General features: G+C 38.7%; 1 protein-coding gene across 2 annotated transcripts in view; it reads right to left on the bottom strand.

Annotated features, from left to right (window-relative positions):
- Positions 1–22,041, bottom strand: part of TENM2 (teneurin transmembrane protein 2) — a 1,234,499-nt gene that overhangs the window by 1,004,371 nt on the left and 208,087 nt on the right. For both annotated transcript variants that reach the window (XM_053567520.1, XM_053567521.1), the window contains exon 2: positions 6,671–6,970. In XM_053567520.1, coding sequence (XP_053423495.1) covers positions 6,671–6,896 — 226 coding nt within the window. In that variant the 5' untranslated portion in view covers positions 6,897–6,970. The remainder of the gene's footprint in view (positions 1–6,670; positions 6,971–22,041) is intronic.

The raw sequence follows: 22,041 nt of genomic DNA, 5'->3' as shown, positions 1-22,041 counted from the left end.
AAAAATAGGGCAGTGCTGAAAAACTCAAAGCTATCCATGTTATGGAAAACACACCAGGGGAAAGAATTAGAATAGGAGGAGGCAAGTTAAATGGTGAAGCAGTGTTGAAGGATTGGAACTTGAAAATAAGATGAATGAAGCCAGGAATAATAGGAATGATATGTAAACAGCAACAGAGAGAACCCAAAAAAACAAAAACAAAAACAAAATACAATCTTAGAAGACTTCCTAAAATGCAAGGATGTGATGCCATTCCCCAAAGGTGAGAGTTAAAAAATAGAAACATATTTTGAGGGAAAGACAATGAAGTTTGATACTCTCATACTTTCAGAGGAAATAGTCAAAGGGCCACTTAGGGAAGGGGGTGTGAAGCTTGGAAAGAGCTTCACACGTGGAGCCCTCAGACTTAGCCTCATCAGCATTGGGAGGATGTTTTAGGAGGCCGGTTGATGTTCCTTACCTACTTCTGACATCAGAACCTCTCCTTCCTGTATGGAATTCATTGCATTAAGTTAGGAGGCACTGACCATAAGCCATCTCCAAGAACAGGGTTAAACCTACAGCCAAAACAAGATCAACTGAAGTCACAAAGTGATGGATATAGGGTCAGCATATGTCCTAAGCCAGACCTATTAAATCTTCCTTGAGACTGTTCTGCTGAAGATTGTTTAAAAAAAAAGACTCTTTCCAATGATGTTACCAAGGAAGAATATGAGCTTAGGGGTATCGCCAGACATCTTCAAATAGATGTCTCTGAAGAATAAAGCCAAGAAATGAGAATGAGAATCTTGTTAGAGATGGTAAAAAGCAAGATTCCCCAGTGATGTCAGCCAAAACCTTATCTTTTCACATACACTAATTGGAGTTAGAATAGTATCATTTGTAACTGAGAAAGTCTTGAGAAGTAGAAACAGTAACCATCGAAGTCATATAAATAACAGTGTCCTAAAGCCGGGACTATGGGGAAGAAAGAGCAGAGGCTGAGGGGAGAAACTCTGGAGAATCACCACTGAGAAAGAGAAGAAAAGGAAAACAGTTCAAAGAAAGTGAGACCAAAGGAGCATGCAGAATTGATAAAAATGATGTCGAAGCTAACAGTTGAGCAAACATGAACATTATGTACCCAATGGCTAAAGTTATAGAAAAATACAGATATCTTGACTCTTGAAGTAATGTAGACTCCAAATTTGTTACCTGTAGAGTGATGAGCATGGATCAATTTTCACCTAGAGTTTATATAGATCGTCTTCTCTTAATTAAACCCATTCTAGACTATATATATATATATATATTTCTAAAAACAGTGTTTGTATCCAATGACACTACATTTTCCCAATTTTTTTAGCTTATAAAATTATCTGACTAGCAACTCTCCAACCGTTCGTTGGCATCAGCTGACGGTTGCTAGATGCTCCATCCATCTTTCATTCCTTTCTAAAACTAAGGGAAATAACGTGTGAGTCGTGCTCATCTTTGGGAGCAAAATGTATGGTATGTAGGGAATCAGACACACTCTATCAACACGCTGGAAGAGAAATTCTTGGTTTGAAGGTGGTAAAAATTTTTGCAAGACATGGGGAACAAATTCTCGAGAAAAAGAATCATGTTGCACAAAATATTATGAGGGTTGGAAAGCAAGTGATCTCCACTTTTGGTGGCAATGAGATTAAAATGACAACAGTCAGAATTATAACCACTAGCATTTGTTTAGCACTTATTAAAAGAAAGACAATGTCTGCATCATGATCAATGCATAATTGTAAGAAATGATTACAGTAACTATATTTGGGGGGAACTTTCACAGATGGAGATAGTAAGACCTAGTCAAGGTCACACTGATAGTTCACATCAGTACTGGGATGTAGACATAGTTGAACCATAGGGTCTACATTCATAACCTTGTACTATACACCTGTCATACGAGGGCTCAAGTTAGCCAGCAAGAAGATGGCAGAACATGTAACAGGGAAAGGTTGTGCATTTTATTTTTCTAAAGACCTTTTTTAAAGTAAGATCACAATCAAACACGAGCAAGCACTCTGTTATTCTCAGTTGAGTTTTGAAAAATAGTCCTACCTAGAGGTAGGAGAATAAATTAAAAGCAATGTTCTCAAGGTACATTTCAACCTCCCAAATAGTCCCAAACTCTTAAACTTTGCTAAAACTTAGAAGTTTTTTTTTTTTTTTATAGGTAAATTAATGTGCTGGGGTTTTCAAACAAGAACCTTTTGACCCTATATTGCTTGTGTATAGTGGGGAAAAAAAACCTATTTTACGATAATTGTAGAGAAATAAATATTTACAAGTTTCCAAAGTATTTCAATAATTCTTCTATCCATTAATGGAATCAATACAGGTAACCCTCCATCTTATGGTGATCTATGAATTTTCAGCTCATTAACATGGGTTAAAGTTATACTATGGCAGATTACACAGAGAAAAATATTGCTCAAATTATTTTAAAGATCAATGGAGCAAGAATTAGTTTGGAAAGCATCATAGCCAAACCTCACACACATATACATGTATGTTCATTTATGTATTTTCTTATTTTTTAAAAGTGCTTTGAAGAGTTAGTGACATTTAGTTCTTTGTTAGAACCGACTGAGAGAACTGATATTTTCAAAGATCTAATCTTCCCCCAATTCTAATCCTCAACCTTGATCCAGCCTGTGGTAGAGAGAAAGAATTCAATCTTGGCTCCTCTCAAGAGACTTGAATGACTAACTGGAATGAAGGGCATTTGGAGGGATAAGAAGTCTGGCTGAATTCTCTGGCCCACTGGGCCTTGGATAACACAGAAACCAGTCAGTTCTGCTTACGTGGGCAATATCATTTAGATAGCGGCACCTTCTCGGTTCCTGCTCCGGGTTGAAAGGCTGTGCAAAAGGGTGATGACTATGTGGGTGGGCACAGGCACTTACGCTGATAGCCCTGCACACTTTCCTATCACAGGTTTTTTTCCCTCCACGGGTGGTTTCCAAGAGATATTGGAAGAGACACTGGAGACGCTGGGGGAGGAAGGAAAGTTCCCAGGGAGTCTGGCATGATTGTGCCTGTGGAAGGGAACACGTAAACACAAGGATATGGACCAGCAGGGCTGGGGGCTGGTGGTGACCATCACGTGCTTAAGCCATGTTTGAGACTACAGTTTTTATATCAGTAGGAAAGATTTCAAAATGTTGATGCTTAAAAATCTGAGAAATTGAACTTTATAGGCCCTCCTCAGTCTTTGACGGAAGGTTGTTTGTTCATGTATTTATTTATGTGGCTTAAAATGTAAGTCTCGAATCCACCCCCCACCCTGGGTTTGAAACCTATTTCCAGCTCTTCCTATGTTTTAGACCTTGAATAATTTATTTAATCTTGCCATGACTCAGTTTCCTAATCTGTAAAAAGGAGAGTAATAATACCGCGGCAGTCGGTTCACAACATTGTTGTATTAACTGTGTTAGTGCAAGCAAAATTCTTACATTGGTTCTTGATACAAAGGAAGTACTCAAAAAATGTTAGCCACTATTCTTTTGTTCTAGTTAATATTTTTGTCTAATATACCAGAAAACTGTGTACTATGCTGGGTGGAACACAGACGGCAAACCAGAGTCCCAGGCACGTAAACATGGAAAAGCAGTCCACCTTTCAGCTCCCGAGACAGAGAGAGCGCCTTGTATTATATAGCACACTGCTCTACACCCTAACTTCAGGGTCCAGAAAAGCAAGCTTGTACAACCTGCCTGGGAACTTGGCCGACCTTCATTATTCAAAGTGGCATCTATTTCACAGGCTGGACTGGGGCTAGGTTTGACCACTGCTCACTTTTGTCAGGTGCATTAACTCTCGGACCACTAGGATGCTATTTAGCGTAGGATTAGTCATTTACTAATTACTCATTACACCAGTGGCCACAGACCTGAGGTCAGCAATTTTCTCCCTTCACACCAGAAAGACCAAGCATAATAGAGGCCAGACAGGTGATTTGCATAGGGGAGAAGCCACACTGGAAGAAGGCGGAGAAGGATTCCGTGCTGAAAATGAGCAGAGACAGCACAATTTGTTCGGAAGTTTCTCATGGGAACACCTGGCCATTTCTCCTGCTGGGAGATGGCAGGTTCTCACACTTCATACTTCAGAAGGTCAGCCGGGGGGACTGGACAAGGTCTGACTCCAGACCCCACGCCACTTTCACTGGCTGGCAATTCCTTTCCACTCTGAGCACCTGGAGAGTCATCCAACTGTGCTTGCCAAACTTGCTTGTATGTGAGAAGTGTATTTGTTTTATGATCAGTGTCTTGAGTTTTAAATAAGAACACTGCAGGAGATGATCCCACTATGATCCTTGTTAATGTACCTCTAGGCTAATAAGTACCGAGATGATCCTGCTCTTTGATTTCATGAATAAGAAAATAAAATGGGAAATGCATGACATTTAAGAAAATATTGTTATTACTGACTATAAAATTTACTTTAACCCTCTCTGTAGTGGCTAAGTTTCAAGCTGAATATGCTGCTTGCCAGATTGTATCTCGTGTTCTTCCTCTCCTTAAATATGTGCTTATTTACTTCCTGCGGAGTTCAATTTTAGAACCCATCAAAGTAGATCCACTCAGACTCTGACTACATTTTCATGCATAAATTCATAGATGTCTTCAGAAGGAATTGCACTTGCATATGCAAATACTTTCCCAGGCCTTTTCATTTCTACTTTTGGCCTGCACAGTTTTTAATTCATGCAAACACATTACACAAACAAATATGGGCCCAGTAACAACACGCGGCATGTGTGAATTGTTAATTGCAAAGCTATGAGTTTGATATGGCCACGCAACTTCCATTATCATCAAAGGAGGGGAACAAAATTAAACAGGAAGAAGAAAGGTATATTTGAAAATAAAATCCCAGCCCTTGGTTTCATTTTATGTAAATATTAATAAGAGAAAAGGTGACAGGCCAATCCATGATTCAACAATAACCTGGAATCTGCAGCTCGGTGTGCACGATGGTCCGGAAGCTGGGAGGCACCTTTAATGAGAGTTCGGAAGAAGAGTGTGCATTGCAGCACAGAACCACGAGAAGCAGACACGCGCGCAGCCACGCTGCAGACGAAACCACAGCTACGGCAGAAAATGAAAGGCTTTCAACCACCATGGACCTGAATCACCCTTCAAAATATTTGAGTCTCCCGTTAGTGGTGCTCTTAGAAATAACAGATAGATGTTCTAATTTTCTTATAATATATTGGAAATTTAAGCCCTTTCTTAATTAATTCATCAATGATTCTTCACATATTTTTTTCCCCAAATTCTCACTATCTGCAATTTGGGATCAGGTGAGAACTCTAACAAAGTAAAGCACTTGTTGAAGTTACTCACAGATGGAAGCTTTTGATATAGAGCAATTAGAAGCAGCTCCTGCCCCTTTTGTCTCAAGGAAGAGGATCAGCATGTGTTTCATTTACATGAAGATAATCCAGAAAATAAGAATGAAGATTAAATAAAAATCGTATTCTACAAGGGTTACAGTGGCAATAAAAACTCAATTTTAATTGTTTTCCTATTTATTTTTTTCAACAATTCTGTGAAATATAAAAGCTGGAGCTAGGCTAAACTAAGAGTAAATGAAAGTAAGTTTTTTAGGACAACCTCTGGGTTGTGGATTTATAAATCTTATAAATTTATAATGCTAATTAATAGCAGGCGCGCGCACACACACACACACATACACATAGGCTAAGAAAAAAAAAAAAGTAAAAGTATTTTAAGGAAGCTAAGGAGCCAGGAGTGGAATTTCAAGTCAAGGTACCCCATTAGGAATTAAACTCATTGCAACATTCACTGCCAAGGACATGGGACAAGAAATGAAGAATCGGTGTCATAAAACAAATGATGCAATAACCTAGCAAAGCAGGGCCTTGGCCCTGACACCGTGACCCTTCCTAGCACTTTTGTGCATTTGCTTGTAAGTTTGCTGAGCCATTAATGTAAATTGCACACACGTGAGGCTGGTACTCAACGCACAAGTCACGGAGTCAGTGAGTGAACTTGGCCACACTGCCTCTCAGCGTGGCTTTGTTTTAGTCTACACGTTGATGCATTTACAGCAACCTTGGACAAGTGATAAAACAGAATTCTTCATAAATATTGGTCATGAAAATAATGCCAACCATTAGTGCTTGGAAGAAAAATATTCTCTCCCCCACCCCCAGATTGAAATAGTATAAGAAAATAAGATTTGGGGGAAAGTAGGAGGGAGAGCTAAACCAGTGGAATTGGAAAATAACATACACACGCCCACCTATGCTCTGAAGCCCCAAAGAAAAATGTATAATGACTCAGCATTAACTCCACATCTTGGCCCTGGGGGTGGGGGTGGGGGGGATATGATGTGTTTTTATACAGAAGAGTTTCAAAAAGCCCCATGTCTAGAGTGGTGGAAATTTGAGGCTTGTGAGGGGGCTTCAAGGAGAAAATTTTAAAAACCACAGATAATCTCATATTCCTCAGGTTAGAGGCACACTGTGGTTTTAGAAATGCCCTTGGTGGGCCAAGAGTCTGCTGTATGTTACGTCTGTTAAAAACCACGTTGCCGTGGGTCTCCAAGAGCAGCCATCAACCAATGCAAGTCAAGGGCATGACATAGCCCAGCCCAGATCAGCAGGGGCAGCTCCACAGACCTTGTCTAGGAAACTCGTCGGACTCGCGGTGGACGAGATCTGTGACTCGGTTGCCGTAGTGCATCCTGCTCTCATGGTCATAGGCCTTCAGCGTCTCACTGGAGCTATAGGACTTCTGCGTGGGCACACGGCAGTCCTCGCTGTCCAGGGACGAGCTTGTGTAGCGACACTCTTTGCCGCACCGTCCTCTGGTCAAAGAGCGGTGTCTTCGGTCCTTGACGTCCATTATTCCAGATCCAGCAGAACACGGGTCTTTCAGAGAAGTTGGGTCCGAGTTTTGACGCTTGTCACTCTTGCCACCTAAAAACACCAAGGAAAACAAACCAAGACTGTGATTACAAGAAATGTTGCCTTCAGCTCTGATTCACACTCTGACTCAGATGAAACCATGAAAAGGCAAAGTTGGTCAGGCCTACATAATCTCTTTTGCAAAAGCTTAATGTATACTAAAAATCATCCTAAGTAGAAGAACGCCATACAGCAAATGAATTTTCTTGCTCTTTAATTTAATAGATTTAGGGGAAAAGAGGTAATAGCAAAAAGGAAAAAAACCTCATCTTTTGATTTTCTATATATGCACAGATGACAGGATAAGTCTGTCAGTCTAATGCGAGATCTTACTAGAAAGCAGTTCAAAGCCACCTGATCTTATCCTTCTTTAATTACTTTCTCTTTTTGCTACAGAAGGATCAGGGAGAAAACAAATACAAAAAAAAGAAAAAAAAATCCTAGAAAGAAAGGTGCAGCAGGAAATTTTGAGCACCAGACAAAAATATGTGCTATTAATGCTTCGCAATGGTACCAAGTCACATTCAACTAACATAAAATTTCCTAGCTAGGCCTGGAGAATATCAATATAAGGCTTTCTCGGCATGCAAACAATCTTCCTTTAATGAGCCTTCAGCAAACTCCTACTCAGTTTTCTCTCCTTTGCAAATCTGTATCTCAGACACACCGGGTCCCATCTTCTGCCTAGTCACCTGCCAACAGGACACCTTGTTGACAATAGGTGTGACCGGCCCAACCCTCTGGTCATCAGCCTTAGCCCAGACTGTCACCTTCCTTGATGAGATTCCCACTGCAGAAAAGGGATAATGAGAAAGAGCTCTGAATCCAACCAGAAAGCTGATGGGAACCTCTCTGACACATGAACTGGCCACCAGGGATCACTACAGTCTGCATCATTTGACACCCTTGGCCTGAAAGTGTATGCCAAACATCTCTCAGAAAACACTAGCCTTATGCCCAGCAAATATGACAAAAACAAAACAAAAACCAACAAACACACATACAAAAACGCTTAGGCACCTCCAAGTTCCAAATGATAGGCTCTTATTGATTTTGTTTGCCATGTAAAATAGCATGGACCACAGGGCCAGGGCCTGGATGGAATGGACAAATACGAATGTCAATTAAAAGGGAACATACAACCCAGAGCCAGGGTAATGATTTTTCTCCAGGCTACTGTTGCTCACTGCCTCTTCAACATGTCAGGAAACACTTGGGAGCAAATCTGTAGTTTGAAGTTCCTCTGCTCTTCCTTGGCTATTTACCACACTGTAATGAGATGCTTATGCACAGCAAAGGGCTAGCCTGCACACACCGTAAGTGGAAGGCATCTGCCCCAAGGCACCAGAAGCTAGGTAGCCTCTCCCTTGACTTTTCACACCAAGGATTCCTTCCAGATCTCAGGGACCCGCCCAATCTATACTATTTGTACAATTTATCAAATATTGCCTGTAAATGTGGGAGGTTTTATTTGACAGTTGGCAACGAAAAAGAAAGTACACCTATGAAGCATTCTGGGAGGCCGGGGTGGGAGGATTGCTCGAGCTCAGGAGTTCAAGACCAGCCTGTGCAAGAGACTGACCCCGTCTGTACTAAAAATAGAAAAAAAACTAGCTGGGCATGGTGGGGCATGCCTGTAGTCCCAGCTGCTAGGGAGGCTAGGGAAAGAGGATTACTTGAGCCCAAGAGTGTGAGGTTGCTATGAGCTGTGATGATGCCACAACACTCTACAGAGGGAGTCTCTGTCTAAAAAAAAAAAAAAAAAAAAAAACAAAGAGGTTAGATCTATGATGAACTTCAAACACAGTCATGCTACCGCCACAGCAGTTGCTTATAAAAAAAACAAAACCAAACATAGTATGTAGTTACTTTCCTGACGACTAGAGTGCCTGGCTCAGGAAATTGAGAAACACCTTTCAGAGTCAGGACCCCAGGATCTGCTGGAAGAGCACAAACTCTATTGGCGTGAGAGTTGCTGTTGCTGCACAGTCAATTCAAATGTTTCCTCTACATGAACGCGGTTCAGGGTTGCCAAAATTTCTCTTTGTTAATCGCTGCCGTATGATTTCAACATTTCAAATACCTATTACTAGCTCTTTAAGAATATGGCCATTGAGGTTTTGATTGGATTCCAGTCCTACAGTGGCCACTGACCAGTCAGAGCTCTTGTCAACAGTTCCTTCTGGTCTTTTAAACTCAGTCTCTCAAAAGTGAAAATGGAAAAGAATAGTATCTGCTTCACAGGATTTTCATAACAATTTAAAACAGATAGTACGGTATAGTTTCTGATATGCTAACATATCATAAGGGCTCAGTAAGAATTAGTTATTTTTTCCCCTGAATGATTACCAAAAAGACCTTTTTTTTTCTTGGTTAAATAGTTGGAAATTTGTAAAAGACAGCGAGGGATGACCATAATATAAATCCCCCAAATTTACAATCTATTAAAATTATAAATCCCAATATTTAAGCAAGGCACCGATAAGGGGCATCTTCAGCATTTATTGAAAGAATATAAAACTATCTTGCACCAACACTGAAGACCATGGTGGGAACTGAGTATTTTGAGTCGATTTGGTAATTTTCTTCTTTCTCATGTCACTGTTAGTTTTTACTTTTTAATGTTTTCAGCATGCCGGATTTATGAAATCCTATCTTTTCTAATTTGTATTGTGCTTGGGAAGGATGGCTGACTTTCTATGTGTGTATGTGTGTGTGTGGTTTTAACTTATTTTTTTAAACCATGGTCAGAGCAGGAGCCTAAAGGTTTATTACCTATTAATAAAGTATAAGAACTTTAGTGCTTGGACATTTTGATGTGTAATTTAGTTGCCCAGAGATCTTTTCCTGATAAATTTCTCTGTGTTGGCTCTGCCCTTGATAGTCTAGTTTGTCAGCAATGTCATCTCTGAATAAGTAATGAAAATTTATATGTAATGAGGTAAAAATCGACAAATCTTAGAGTAACCTCATTTCTTAAGAAACTAAGCAGAGTTCACAGACTATTGGCAAATGCTCATTTTGTATTTAACTTGCCTGTTATTTAAAATTTTTTTTAATTTTAAATATTAAAAGAGAAGAGTTTATGTTAAAATATAGATTCCCCAGCTTGTCTCTAAAAAAATCAAGGAGTCTAGAAATTTCTGCTTACAGGAAGATGGAAAAGATATACTTTACCCTATTTGCCTCACAAGGTGCAGCTAAAAACCCTAGATGTTACACGTAAAACAAACATAAAGTATAAAAGGTGGAAAAAAGATGCAACCCAAATAGAGATCTCAACTCTGGAGAGTTCCCTGTGGTTTTCTTTTGCCCTATATATCCCAGACTTGGAGCTAACTAAGCCAGCAACACAGAGGCATTTATGGGCACAGCAAACAAAAGCCTCCTATAGCCCACAGACTATAAAAATGGCAGCCTAACCAGCAAGAAAATGTTTAGACAGTAACTACCCTATTCCTGCCAACGACCATGGAAAAATACTGTGACTCTGCCCCTACCAGGGAAGGCCGCGTGCAAAGCCTACACATCCATGCTAATGGGACTGCCCCAATCCCAACCAAAATAGATTCAGAGAAGACCAAAAAGGGAGCCAGGTGTTTCATCCCTTCCAGGAAATAATGTATCTCTTGTCCTCATAGGACCCCCTGGTTTTCTACTCCCAATGGGAACAAAATGCTAAAGGAGAAGATTTCAAAAGGATCCAGAATCTCATAACATAATACCCCAAATGACCATGTTGCCATAACAAGAACCCAAAGATCTTAATTTGAAATAATTTTTTTTAAAAGGCATTTCATAGAAGCTAGCATTGAAATGGTAAAAATTTTAGAATTATCTGACATACATTTTTAAAAAGCCATCATGAGGCCAGGTGAGGTTGCTGATGCCTGTAATCCTCACACTCTGGGAGGCCAAGGCTGGTGGACGGCCTGAGCTCAAGACTCTAAGACCAGCCTGACTACTTGGGTGGTTGAGACAAGAGGATCTCTTGAGCCTAAGACTTTGAGGTTGCTGTGAGTTATGACACCAGGTCACTTGACCCCAGGGGGACTGAGTGAGACTCTGTCTCATGAAAAAAAAAAACAAAACAAAAAAATGTCATTGTGAAATTGACTCAATGAACAGTTACACACACACTTGAAACAAATAAAAAAATACAAAGTATAATCAAAGAAATATATATTCTCAACAAACAAAGAGAAGATGTAAAGAAGATTCCAGTGGAAATTTTAGAACTGAAAAATACGATAATTAAAAGAAAAAACTCAATAGATGGGCTCAACAGCATAGTGAAGGGATAGAGGAAAGAATAAGACAACTTGAAAATAATTATCAATAGAAATTACCCAATTAAGATAACAAGAAAATAAAAGACTGAAAAAATGCACAAAGCCTCAGAGATCTATACAGTGATAACAAAATATTTAATTTGCATGTCCTCAGAGTTTCAGGAAGAGAAATAGAGAAAAAGTGCTAAATACATCCTAAATTTGCAAAAGACATATGGTACAAGTTCAAAAAATCAAGTGAATCCCAGACAGATCTAAATGCATTCGTATCAAGACATATGATAACTGTCAAGCTTCTGAAAAGTGAGACAAAGAAAAAATGCTTGAAAGCAGTGTGAGAAAGAATTATATCTTACCTATAATAGAAAACAATGTGAACAACAGTGGATTTCCCATTAGAAACCACAGAGGCCACCAGAAAGTAGCTCAATGCTTTTCATGTAGTGAAAGAAAAAAGAACTTCAACCCAGAATTCTATATCCAACAAAAATATCCCTCTGGAAAGAAGGAAAAATCAAGAAATTCTGAGATGAAGGAAAACTAAGAACATTTCTCACAAGTAGACTTATTTCAAAAGAATGGCTAAGCAGTTCTCTAAACAGAAAGGGAGCAATTAAAGGAAGCATCTTAGAACATCAAGAAGGAAAAAGAACACAGTAAGCAAAAATTTGAGTATTTTTAATACACCTTCTTTCTCCTTTTGAGTTTTCAAATACATTTTTAATGGCTGAAACAAAAATTGTAATGCTGTATCTCTGATGTAATTCTAATGGTATGTAGAGAACATATTTTAATAATTATATAGGAAAGGTAAGAGAATGCAAAGGTTAGTGAGGTTTCACACTTCACTAAAACTGGTAAAATTATAGAAGCAGTAGGCTGTGATAAGATGTGTCTGTATAATGTAATAACTACAAAGTGATACAAAGAGTTGCACTAAAAATCACCATGGGTAAAATCAAAATAAAGTTCTAGAAAGTGTTTTGTTACCTTCTAGGCAGTATGAAGAAGAAAACAGAAATGAAAAACACGGAAAATGGGGAAATAAATAGAAAATAAGAAATAAAATGGCAACTCAAACTGTATTAGTGTAATCTAATTTGTAATTTTACAACTCACACAGAAACACAAAAATGAACAACAGTTCCTGATGGTTTCACTGGAGAATACTACCAAATATTTAAAAAAGTAAGACCATTGCTTCTCGGCTTTTTGGCTAAGATCAAGAGTGAAGAATTAACCACCAATTCTACAACATCTGCTCCAGAAAATTGAAGAGGAATATGCACATTCCAAGTAATTTTATGAAGTTACTATTATTACCCTGATGCCAAAATTGGACAAAGATAGTACAATAAAAGAAAACTGAAGACCAATATCCTCCATAAATATAAATGCAAAAATCCTTATATTAGCAAAGATAATTCAGAATTCAGCAATAAGCAGAGAAAAATTCAGAATTCAGCAATACATAAAAATAATTATACACCATAACCAAAAAGGTTTATTCTGGGATGCAAGGCTGGCTCATTATTTTAAAATCTAAGAATATAATCCATCATATTAATTGGCTATAAATTCTAATCACAGGATAATGTCAATCAATGCAGATAAAGTATTTAGTAAAAGTCCACATCCACTCAAAAAATAAAAATTCTCCAAAAATGGGAAAAGTGAGAACTTCCTTAATTTGATAAAGATCATCAACAAAATACTGACACCTAAGATAACAGTTAACAGTAAAAGAAAGGGAGCAAGGGAGGGTATCTGCTCTTGCCAGTCTTACTCAATACAATCCTGGAGCTTCTAAATAGTTCAGTAACACAAAAAAGGGAAAGACAGGCCTACTGATCAGAAAGAAAGAAATGTTGTCTCGTTTACAGATGACATGATTGTATATGTGGAAAAATTCTAAGGAATCTATAAGAGGACTTCTAGAACTAGCATATGTGAGTTCCCCAAAGTCACAGGATACAAGGTAAACATGAAAACATCAATTTCATTTTACTCTACTAGCATTGAATACATGGATACTGTAAATCAAAATACAATACCATTTATAGTCACTCAAAGAATGAAACACTTAGATATAAGTCTATAGAAATATGTGCAGGAATTATATGCTGAAAACTGTATCACACTGATGGAATTAAAGGAGGTTTACATGGAGAGACATATTGTGTTGTGGACTGCAAGACTCAACAGAGTGAACATATCAGTTCTCCCTACATTGATATATAGGTTGCATGAAATTCCTATCAAGTCCCAGCAAAACCTTTTGTAGATATAGATAAGATTTAAAGTTTATATAGAAAGACGCAGGAGCTAGAATAGCTGAAATGATTTTTAAGAAAAGAAGAAAGTGAGAGGAGTAAGTCTATCCAATTTTAAGAACTTATACAGCCACAATAATCAGTTCTATGTGGTCCTGGAAAAGGGACAGACACTTAAATTTATAATAGAATAGAGAACCCAGATCCAGAACACCACACAAATAAGCCCAACTGATGTGTAAGGAAGGTGCTGAAGCAATTCAGTGGAGTCAGACAGCATTCTCAACGAAGGGAGCTGCAGCAACTGGATAGCCATAGGCCAAACACAAATAAACAAATAAAACCCTACACTTGGTTTTGCACTTTATACTATTAATAATTCAAAAATGGATTACTGATTTAGATATAAGTATAGAACTTTTAGAAAAGTTTTAAAAAATATGTAAAAAAGAAAAAATCTTTAGACTTGAGACTAAATGCATAATTCATAACAGGGAAAATCAATAAATTGCACTCATCCAATTTAAAAAATGTGCTGTGCAAAAGATTCTGTTAGGAAGATCAAAAGACAATGTACAGACTAAAAGAACATTATTTTCAAGCTACCTATGTGATAAAGGACAAATATCTAGAATATATAAATATCACTCAAAACTCAACTATAAAAAGTCCAAACAATCCAATTCAAAAATTGGCAAAAGTTACAGAATAACATTTCACCAAATGGGACATATAAATGAGAAACATACACATGAAAAACATGTTCATCATTAGCCATGAAAGAAATGCAAATCAATATCACTATCAGATACTAAAACAAAACTATCAGAATGGCTAAAATTAAAAAAAAAAATAGCGATAACACTAAGTGCTGGCAAGGATGTGGGAAAACTGGATTATTCACCCACTACTAGCCCAAACATAAAATGGTACAACTACCCTGGAAAAGAAATCAGCAGTTTCTTTAAAAATAACAATAACAGAACAAAACAAGGCAAAACAAAAGCAAAAGTAAATGTGTAAATGACATACAACCAGTAATTGCACTCCTGGGCATTTATTCCAGAGAATGAAAACTTATGTTCACACAAAAACCGGTACACAAATATTTAGAGCAAAATGTTCATTCATAAAAGCCCCAAACTGGAAGCAACCCAGATGTTCTCCAATGGGTGCCTGGTTAAACAAACTGTGGTACACTGATGCCATGAAATACTGCTCAGTGATGAAATACTGCTCAGCAATAATAAAAAAGCACTATTCTTACACACAACAACCAAGATGAATCTCCAGAAAATAATGGTGAGTGCAAAAAAAATCCCAAAGGTTACATATTGATTGTATAGCTCCATTGCATAACAATCATAAAATGACAAAATTACAGAAATGGAAAACACTGTTAGGGCTAAGAAGTTAGTATGGCTTTAAATGGGCAGAGAAAGACTGTGGTGATAGAAATGTTTTAGGTCTTGTATTTATCCTTGTCAACATCCTGGCTATGTTATAGGTGCTATGCAAGATGCTGCCATTGGCAGAAATTGACTAAAGGGTCCATGAGATATTTTGTGTTATCATACCTCTCAGACTGTGCGTGATTTGATAGTTACAGCCAAATAAAACACATACTAAGCAAGAAAGAAAGCAGTGCAGCATATCTGGGCCCAAACTACCATGAAAATAAAAATCTGTTCTGGAAGATAACTCACAATTTTAAACTATGTATACATGCTCCACTTTTTGTTTGTTTTTCTTTGAGACAAATTCTCACTCCATCACTTTGAGCAAATTCTCACTCAATCACTTTGAGTCTCACTCTGTCGCCTTGGGTAGAGTGTTGTGGCATCACAGCTCACAGCAACCTCAAACTCTTAGGACTCAAGCGATCCTCTTGCCTCAGCCTCCCAAATATCTGGGACTATAGGCACCTGCCACAGCGCCTGGCCTGTTTTTCTATTTTTAGTAGAGATGGGATCTCACTCTTGCTCCCACTGGCCTCTAACTCCTGAGCTCAGGCAATCCATCCACCTCAGTGTACCGGAGTGTTAGGGCTACAGGTGCGAACTCCCACGCTGGGTCAACAGGCTCCACTTAAAAAAAAAAAAAAATACTATTATTATTTTATCACTCCTTTCATATTTAGAGCCAGTTTATTGAAGCTCCTGCTTAGCAAATATTGTTTATGTGACTTTTGATATAAAAGAAACAGAAATAGCTTTGTGGCCCCTGGAAAGGATCCCAAAGAGCCAGGTACTATATACAAAAGAGCATTTGTTATCTCATATATCTTTTTTTTTTAATTTAAATTTTTATTTTTACATATACATGTGTTAATTAGGTTTCCATTTTTTTGCCTTCACAGAAAAGACTTAAAATTTAATAACAATAACAATGTTTAAGATAAGAATTAGAAACAAAATCCTTGTAAAGAACGAATGAACATAAATACATTCAGTAAAGGAATCAGACAATTGCTACATCGAAATATTAAGCAATAATAATAATACAAAAGAGCATTTGTTAACTGTTTGTTTTTCTTTTTAAAACAATTCTAAAATGATAAGATATTACTCTTAACCCTAATATGGTAAAATATCCATCTTTTAATAAAATGCATTTATGGCCTACTATGGTAAGCACTCTCAGCATAGTCGTCCTTGAAAGATAAGGTCAACAATTCACACGGGGAAATGCACCTTTAGAGACTGCTTTTAAAAAGTAATTAAAATTGCCTTGAAGCAGTAGGAAAGATGGTAACCAAAATTATGAATCTTATCCCCAAGCCTCCACCTTTTCCATCACTGACAAATGGCAATCGCTGAATGGCAATGCTTCTGCCAGTTCGTTACTGCTACGCTGAGTCTTTATTCTGTTACATTCCACATTTCCTCCCTTGAAGAGTGTTCACGTTGCTTTTTTCATCAGTTGTCTAAGTGGGTTCCATCACTTTAGCAGAACAGACTGCCGAGATCTTGCCTGCAAGCCTTTGTCTAATTAACTAATTCTATGAGCTGTAACACTGTTCACTATTAACTTTTCAGAATATCTTACTACTTAAGGGGGTTGACTTGTTAATCACTGACAGCCCATTTGAGATAGTGTGTGTGTGCCTGCTATAGCGTGCGTGCTTGGACAAGGGGTGTGTGTGTGTGTGTAAATGCGTGCATGAATGACATAGAGGTGAAGTTGGGGTGTATCTGATGGAAATTCCTTTTTCTCTGTCACACCTAATACTGTGGGCCGTTTAAACTTGCCTCACCCTCACCATTGGCCTTTGTCACTTCCCAGACATTATTTTATTATGCTTGAACACTTGTATCTTATCAAATGACTATGGACCTTCAGAGGTGTCCTACCAGCCATTTCCAAATGCCCACATGAAATAAGTCTCTGTTAATTCTAAACAGAGACCAATGTGGCTGCTTTTCTTTCCCCACTTAAAAATCCTGATAAACCTTTGAAAAAGTTTGCCTAGAAGGAAGTTGAGGAGGGTTAGTAAATGCGAATCAAATTTTCTTGTTTCATAACTGAGCCAGTGTCACAGATATCTTAGAAACCTAATAAAAAGTTTCATGACATGAACATGTTTGTAGTTAAAAATATATATTTTAAAAGTTCAATCAGAAAGCTTTTGTAGAAAATCTCTCTTCCTTCTGATAATACATTAATTGGATTGCCAACTTGTCTCTTCAGTATTGCAGGTGCCATGTTTTTCTCTTTAAAAAGATGTAATGGATAACACGTCATCCCTTTCTCCTCTTTTCCTCTGCAAATTTTGCTTATTACCCTAAAGCAGAAATGCTAAGTCGACCTAAAAACAGTGCATTCACAGATTCCTTTCCTGTGTCTTAGAACTCCTCCACGAAAGTGGTTTATTTAAAAATCTTTAAAGTACCAAGTGAAATGCAACAAATAACCCCACACAGAAGAGAGGGGAAGCTGATATGGGGAAGGGGTTTCCTCACTCTGCCTTCTTTCGTCCCCAAGTAGGGCTCTGATGGACCTAAGTGTGAAACCTGGCCTCTTCTCTTTGAAACACTTAAGCACAATTCTGAACATAGATACACTCCAAAATATTTAGATACTGAATATCCCTGTGACCTCTGAGTGGACCAAGGAAAATCTGGTGTAAAATCTACTGAAGAGGAAGACAGTGGGCTGGTGATTTAATCCGCTGGTAAATAAGAGGTCAAAGGCAATTTGCCTCCCATTCCCTAGTGCCACAATATTGATATGTCTGAGAATAAAAAGCCAACTCTGGTTAATGTTCAGAGCAAGAAGAATAAGCAAATTCACAACTGTGTTTTGCTCTCTAGTCTCAAAGCTACGAGTTTCTGCCTTTTAGAATCTGTTCGTGTCCCTGGAGCCATTCGCACAGGAAATGGTGAGCGCAGAGCCAGGATCTGCTTGGGTCTATGAATGTTAAGAATTGCAAAATGCAAAGACATTTTTACACACTTGCAGTCCTAATCAACAAAAGCCGAAGGGATAACATGCACCTCACAAGTCTAGATATTTGCCACGATAGTGTAAGCTTGTATGTTTGTATGTAGTCTTATTTGAATAGCAATGGAAAGGCAAACATCTACTTCAGATTGGTATTTAATCTAATTCTGAGCCTTCTCCCTACCTCCGGCCCAAACTGTTTAACATTCAAGAAAGTCAGCATGGTTACACCTCCTGCGAAAATTTCACTGTGAAATGTGGAAGTTTACCAAAGCCTTTACCTCCTCAGCTCCACCTTCCCCACATGCAGGCCCATCAACTCTCCTCCCATTTTCCTATGTGTCTCTCGAGACCAGGAACCGAGCAGATGGCTGTACCTTAGGCACTGGCTAAGTTACTGTAACCGGAAAGACAGTCCCTTCCCACTCCTCCTCCCCACCATGCAGAGCTGGGAGAGGGAGCAGAGCAAACCCATGAGCCTGCAGCCTCAAAACCTAATGAAGGAAAGAATTTAACACTTTCTTCCCAGCCCACTGAACGTGCCCCTCTCTGCACACAAGGCTGATGAGTAGAGGGCATAACTTCAAAGCCCTTGTCAAGTCAAGCCCCCATTTCGTGAATTCCTACCCAATGCCAGGCCTTGAGTTAGTCTCCCAAGGTCCCTGGTCACTAATTGCACAATGCACGGCATAAACATCCTTGGTTTCAGAGGTGGAGGAATGCCGACCGAGAGCTTAAGTAACTTGATAATTTTAACCCATCTAAAAAGTGTTCATGCCAGGATTGTGACGGATCCAGCTTCCTGACTCCAAGACCTGCCTTCATTAGAAAAATGGCAAGTCAGAGGAAAGGGCAGTCTTAGAGCATTCTCTTAGGTGCTTGTTTTAGTCATTGGATTTGTAAATGTCCTTGACCCTCATTCTTCCCATTCAATGAATGCTGTTGCCTCGTGCCAGTCACCAGCCACATCACCATTTCGATGAACTCAATAAGGAAAACACCTGATTGGCCCGTATATGCAAGCACTCCTATATACTGTCAATGATGAAAACAGAGGAGAGAGATACCACGGGAAGGGACAAGGGAAAGCTGAAAGGGATCGGCCTCTGTTTCCTCACCTGGAAAATAGGGGTGGGGTACCTACTTAGAGGCATTGTGAGAATGTCAATCTTCTAATAACGTGCTCACACAGTGACAGACTCCACCATCACTGCTACCATCCTCATCACTGCCATCAATTATTTTCTATTTCTTCTGACGATGACCGGTATTCTAAGTGGTATCTGTTAGGCTGCTGTGTTTCAGAGCTGGAAGGGTCAGCTGTGTCGCTCTATCTTAGGATGGAAACGCAATTATTAATAACCCCACTTGGTATTCTACTTTTGCTGCCTGAAAACAGTTTCACTCATACTGAAAATCTGAAACGAAGAATATCCCTCATTCTTAATCAAATCAAACACAATTTACCCTGTATTTAATTTAACTTATTTATTTTTGAGACAGAGTCTCACTTGGTGGCCCTGGGTAGAGTGCTGTGGCATAATAGCTCACGCTCACAACAACCTCACACTCTTTGCTCAGGAGATTCTCTTGCCTCAGCCTCCTGAGTAGCTGGGACTACAGGTACCCACCACGATGCTCGGCCAGTTTTTCTATTTTTAATAGAGATGGGGTCTTACTCTCACTCAGTCTGGTCTTGAACTCCTGAGCTCAAGCACTCCACCTACCTCGGCCTCCCAGAGTGCTGGGATTACAGGTTGAGCCATCATGCCAGGTCTTTACCCTGTCTTTTAAACAGACCATACTAAGTTCATCATAGAAATGATAACACCTATGATAAACATGACATGAAAAAGAACGGTCATTTATAAACAACTCACTACCTGTTCTGGAAAGTAGATCCTGGTAACTGGAAATCCTGTTGTTCACTGTACCTAAACTATAGATGCAGAATTTGAGGAATTGAGATGGGTCCAAATGACTGCATGAAAAAGAGACAGGTAGAAGGGCCTTGGGAGAGCAGATAAGTATGGAGGCTAAAACTAGGGCAATTTAGAGATTTTGTGGGGAGGATGTAAACGGGATATATCTAGGAGAAAGAGAAGGAATAAAGCGCAGGGGGATCCCCTGGAGACTCTCCCAGCAGACTGGAATGTATGGTCTAAACCTTGTGTGCTCCACCCACTAACCAGAAAGTTGGTGGGGGCAGGGGTGGTTACAACATGTACATTGTTCACAGCCTAACATACATTCATCATTTTTGTTAGGAATCTGATTGCATGTATGTAAGAGGTAGAGTCAATATTTTCTATTTTTTTATTACAAAAAAAGCAGATAACATTCATTAAAGCCCTGCTTCAACGATGACATAATGCAGGAACTGAAGTGCAAAATCTAGAGAGAGATGGTGACATTGTGTTCTGTGTATGAGATTTTCTGTGAGGGCAGGGACTCTTGCTGGTGAATTTATCTCCAGGAGCTGGCAGAGAACCCACCATCATAGAGCACCCGATAAAGCTTTGTTAAAAATAGCTGTGGGTTTCAAGAGGCATCTGAAGAAAATGATGGGAAAAAAATGATTAAAAGTGCCGAGAGCCATTGTTGTCATTCTTCCTGATTAACTGTCCAGAACACCTTTTCTGGTCTATTGTTAATCTTCAGCATTTACATAAGAATTTTCATACAAATTTTGTGACATATTTTCTTCCTGCTTTGTCAAACAAATACAGGGTAGGTATTCTCATTCAAGGTAAATCCTGCTTCTAATTAGGAAACAAAGCCTAAATATTGTCAACAGCTTAGAAATTGTTAAAATGGTACTCAAATAGTAGGAGCTGGCCCCTGCTAGGATGTGAAGTCCTAATCGATGTCCTACCTTTAAATGATCTTTTAAAGTATGTGCTGAGGCCTAGCAATTCTATCTGTCTAGAACCAACAAATATTTTTCTATGAAGACTCAAATAGTAACTTTGGGGAGCACATAACAGGATTCTGTGGCAACTTTTCAAGTCCACTGTTGTAACACAGAACCAGCTTTAAATGACGCTTAAATGAATGGATGTGTCTGTGTATCAATAAAACTTTATTTGCAAAAATAGCCAGCAAGTTAGATTTGACCTTTAGGCCACGGTATGCCAATCTCTGCTATTAATTACATAGGGAGCAACCGAAAACAAGAAGTTTAGGATTCTGGCCAAAGGGTGGCTTCGCATTCAAAATTCCTCACCAAGGAGCTTTCAGAAGATGAGGCTATCCTTCCCAGAACGGTTGGGGCAATTTTAATTAAAACTCTCAAGACATTCAGGGTGGGGGCAATAACCAGTACAATGTTACTAGAGGAAATTGGTTATATGTAGGAGGTTATTGATTTGAAGTTGATACATTGTCTTAGGCTACAGACCAAAGCAAGCATCTCTTGAGAAGATACAGTTGTATTTAACTGCTCTCGTGACAATAGTTTGAAATTTGACCTTTCTGTATAATATGGGTTTGGCACTTGGGCCTGACTGCTCCTGCTAATTATTATTTTGCCAACTATTATCAGGCATTGAGGTTTGTCAGTGAATATCAGAAGTGGCAATGATGATATAAAATTATTTTCTTATTCAGTCTGCCATTTTTAAGTCTTTATATCTTAATTTGCACTTACAGGAAAGCAGAAGATATTCCATTTACCAACTGACCCGAAATGTTGATAGTTTAAGCTTTAGAAGATTGCAAAAGCAGAGAAAGAAGTTCCTACCCATTCTGGCTGAAAAAGGGTATTTATCAAGAAGTAAGGTGTAAGAATTTGGATAATAGCTTAAGAGTTCATTTATACAAACCCGTATTAAAAGGACTCTTTGTAGCCTGTGCTTACCATTGTAGCTTAGTTGTAAATCAATAGGTGATATGAAGGAGAAGATTAAAAAGGTACAGCCCAATAGAAAATTTTGTGCAAATTTAAAAATAACTCAATAACATCAATCTCAAAATTATGTACTTGCATCCCTGCATTTCCTAAGGATCCCTCAGGTATACTATTATATTTTTACAGCTATTAGCACTGCCATTCACCAGAAACATAATGCTGTAA

The sequence above is a fragment of the Nycticebus coucang genome, chromosome 17 (assembly GCF_027406575.1).
Source record: "Nycticebus coucang isolate mNycCou1 chromosome 17, mNycCou1.pri, whole genome shotgun sequence".
Lineage (NCBI taxonomy): Eukaryota > Metazoa > Chordata > Mammalia > Primates > Lorisidae > Nycticebus > Nycticebus coucang.
This window is presented reverse-complemented; position numbering and strand designations above follow the sequence as displayed.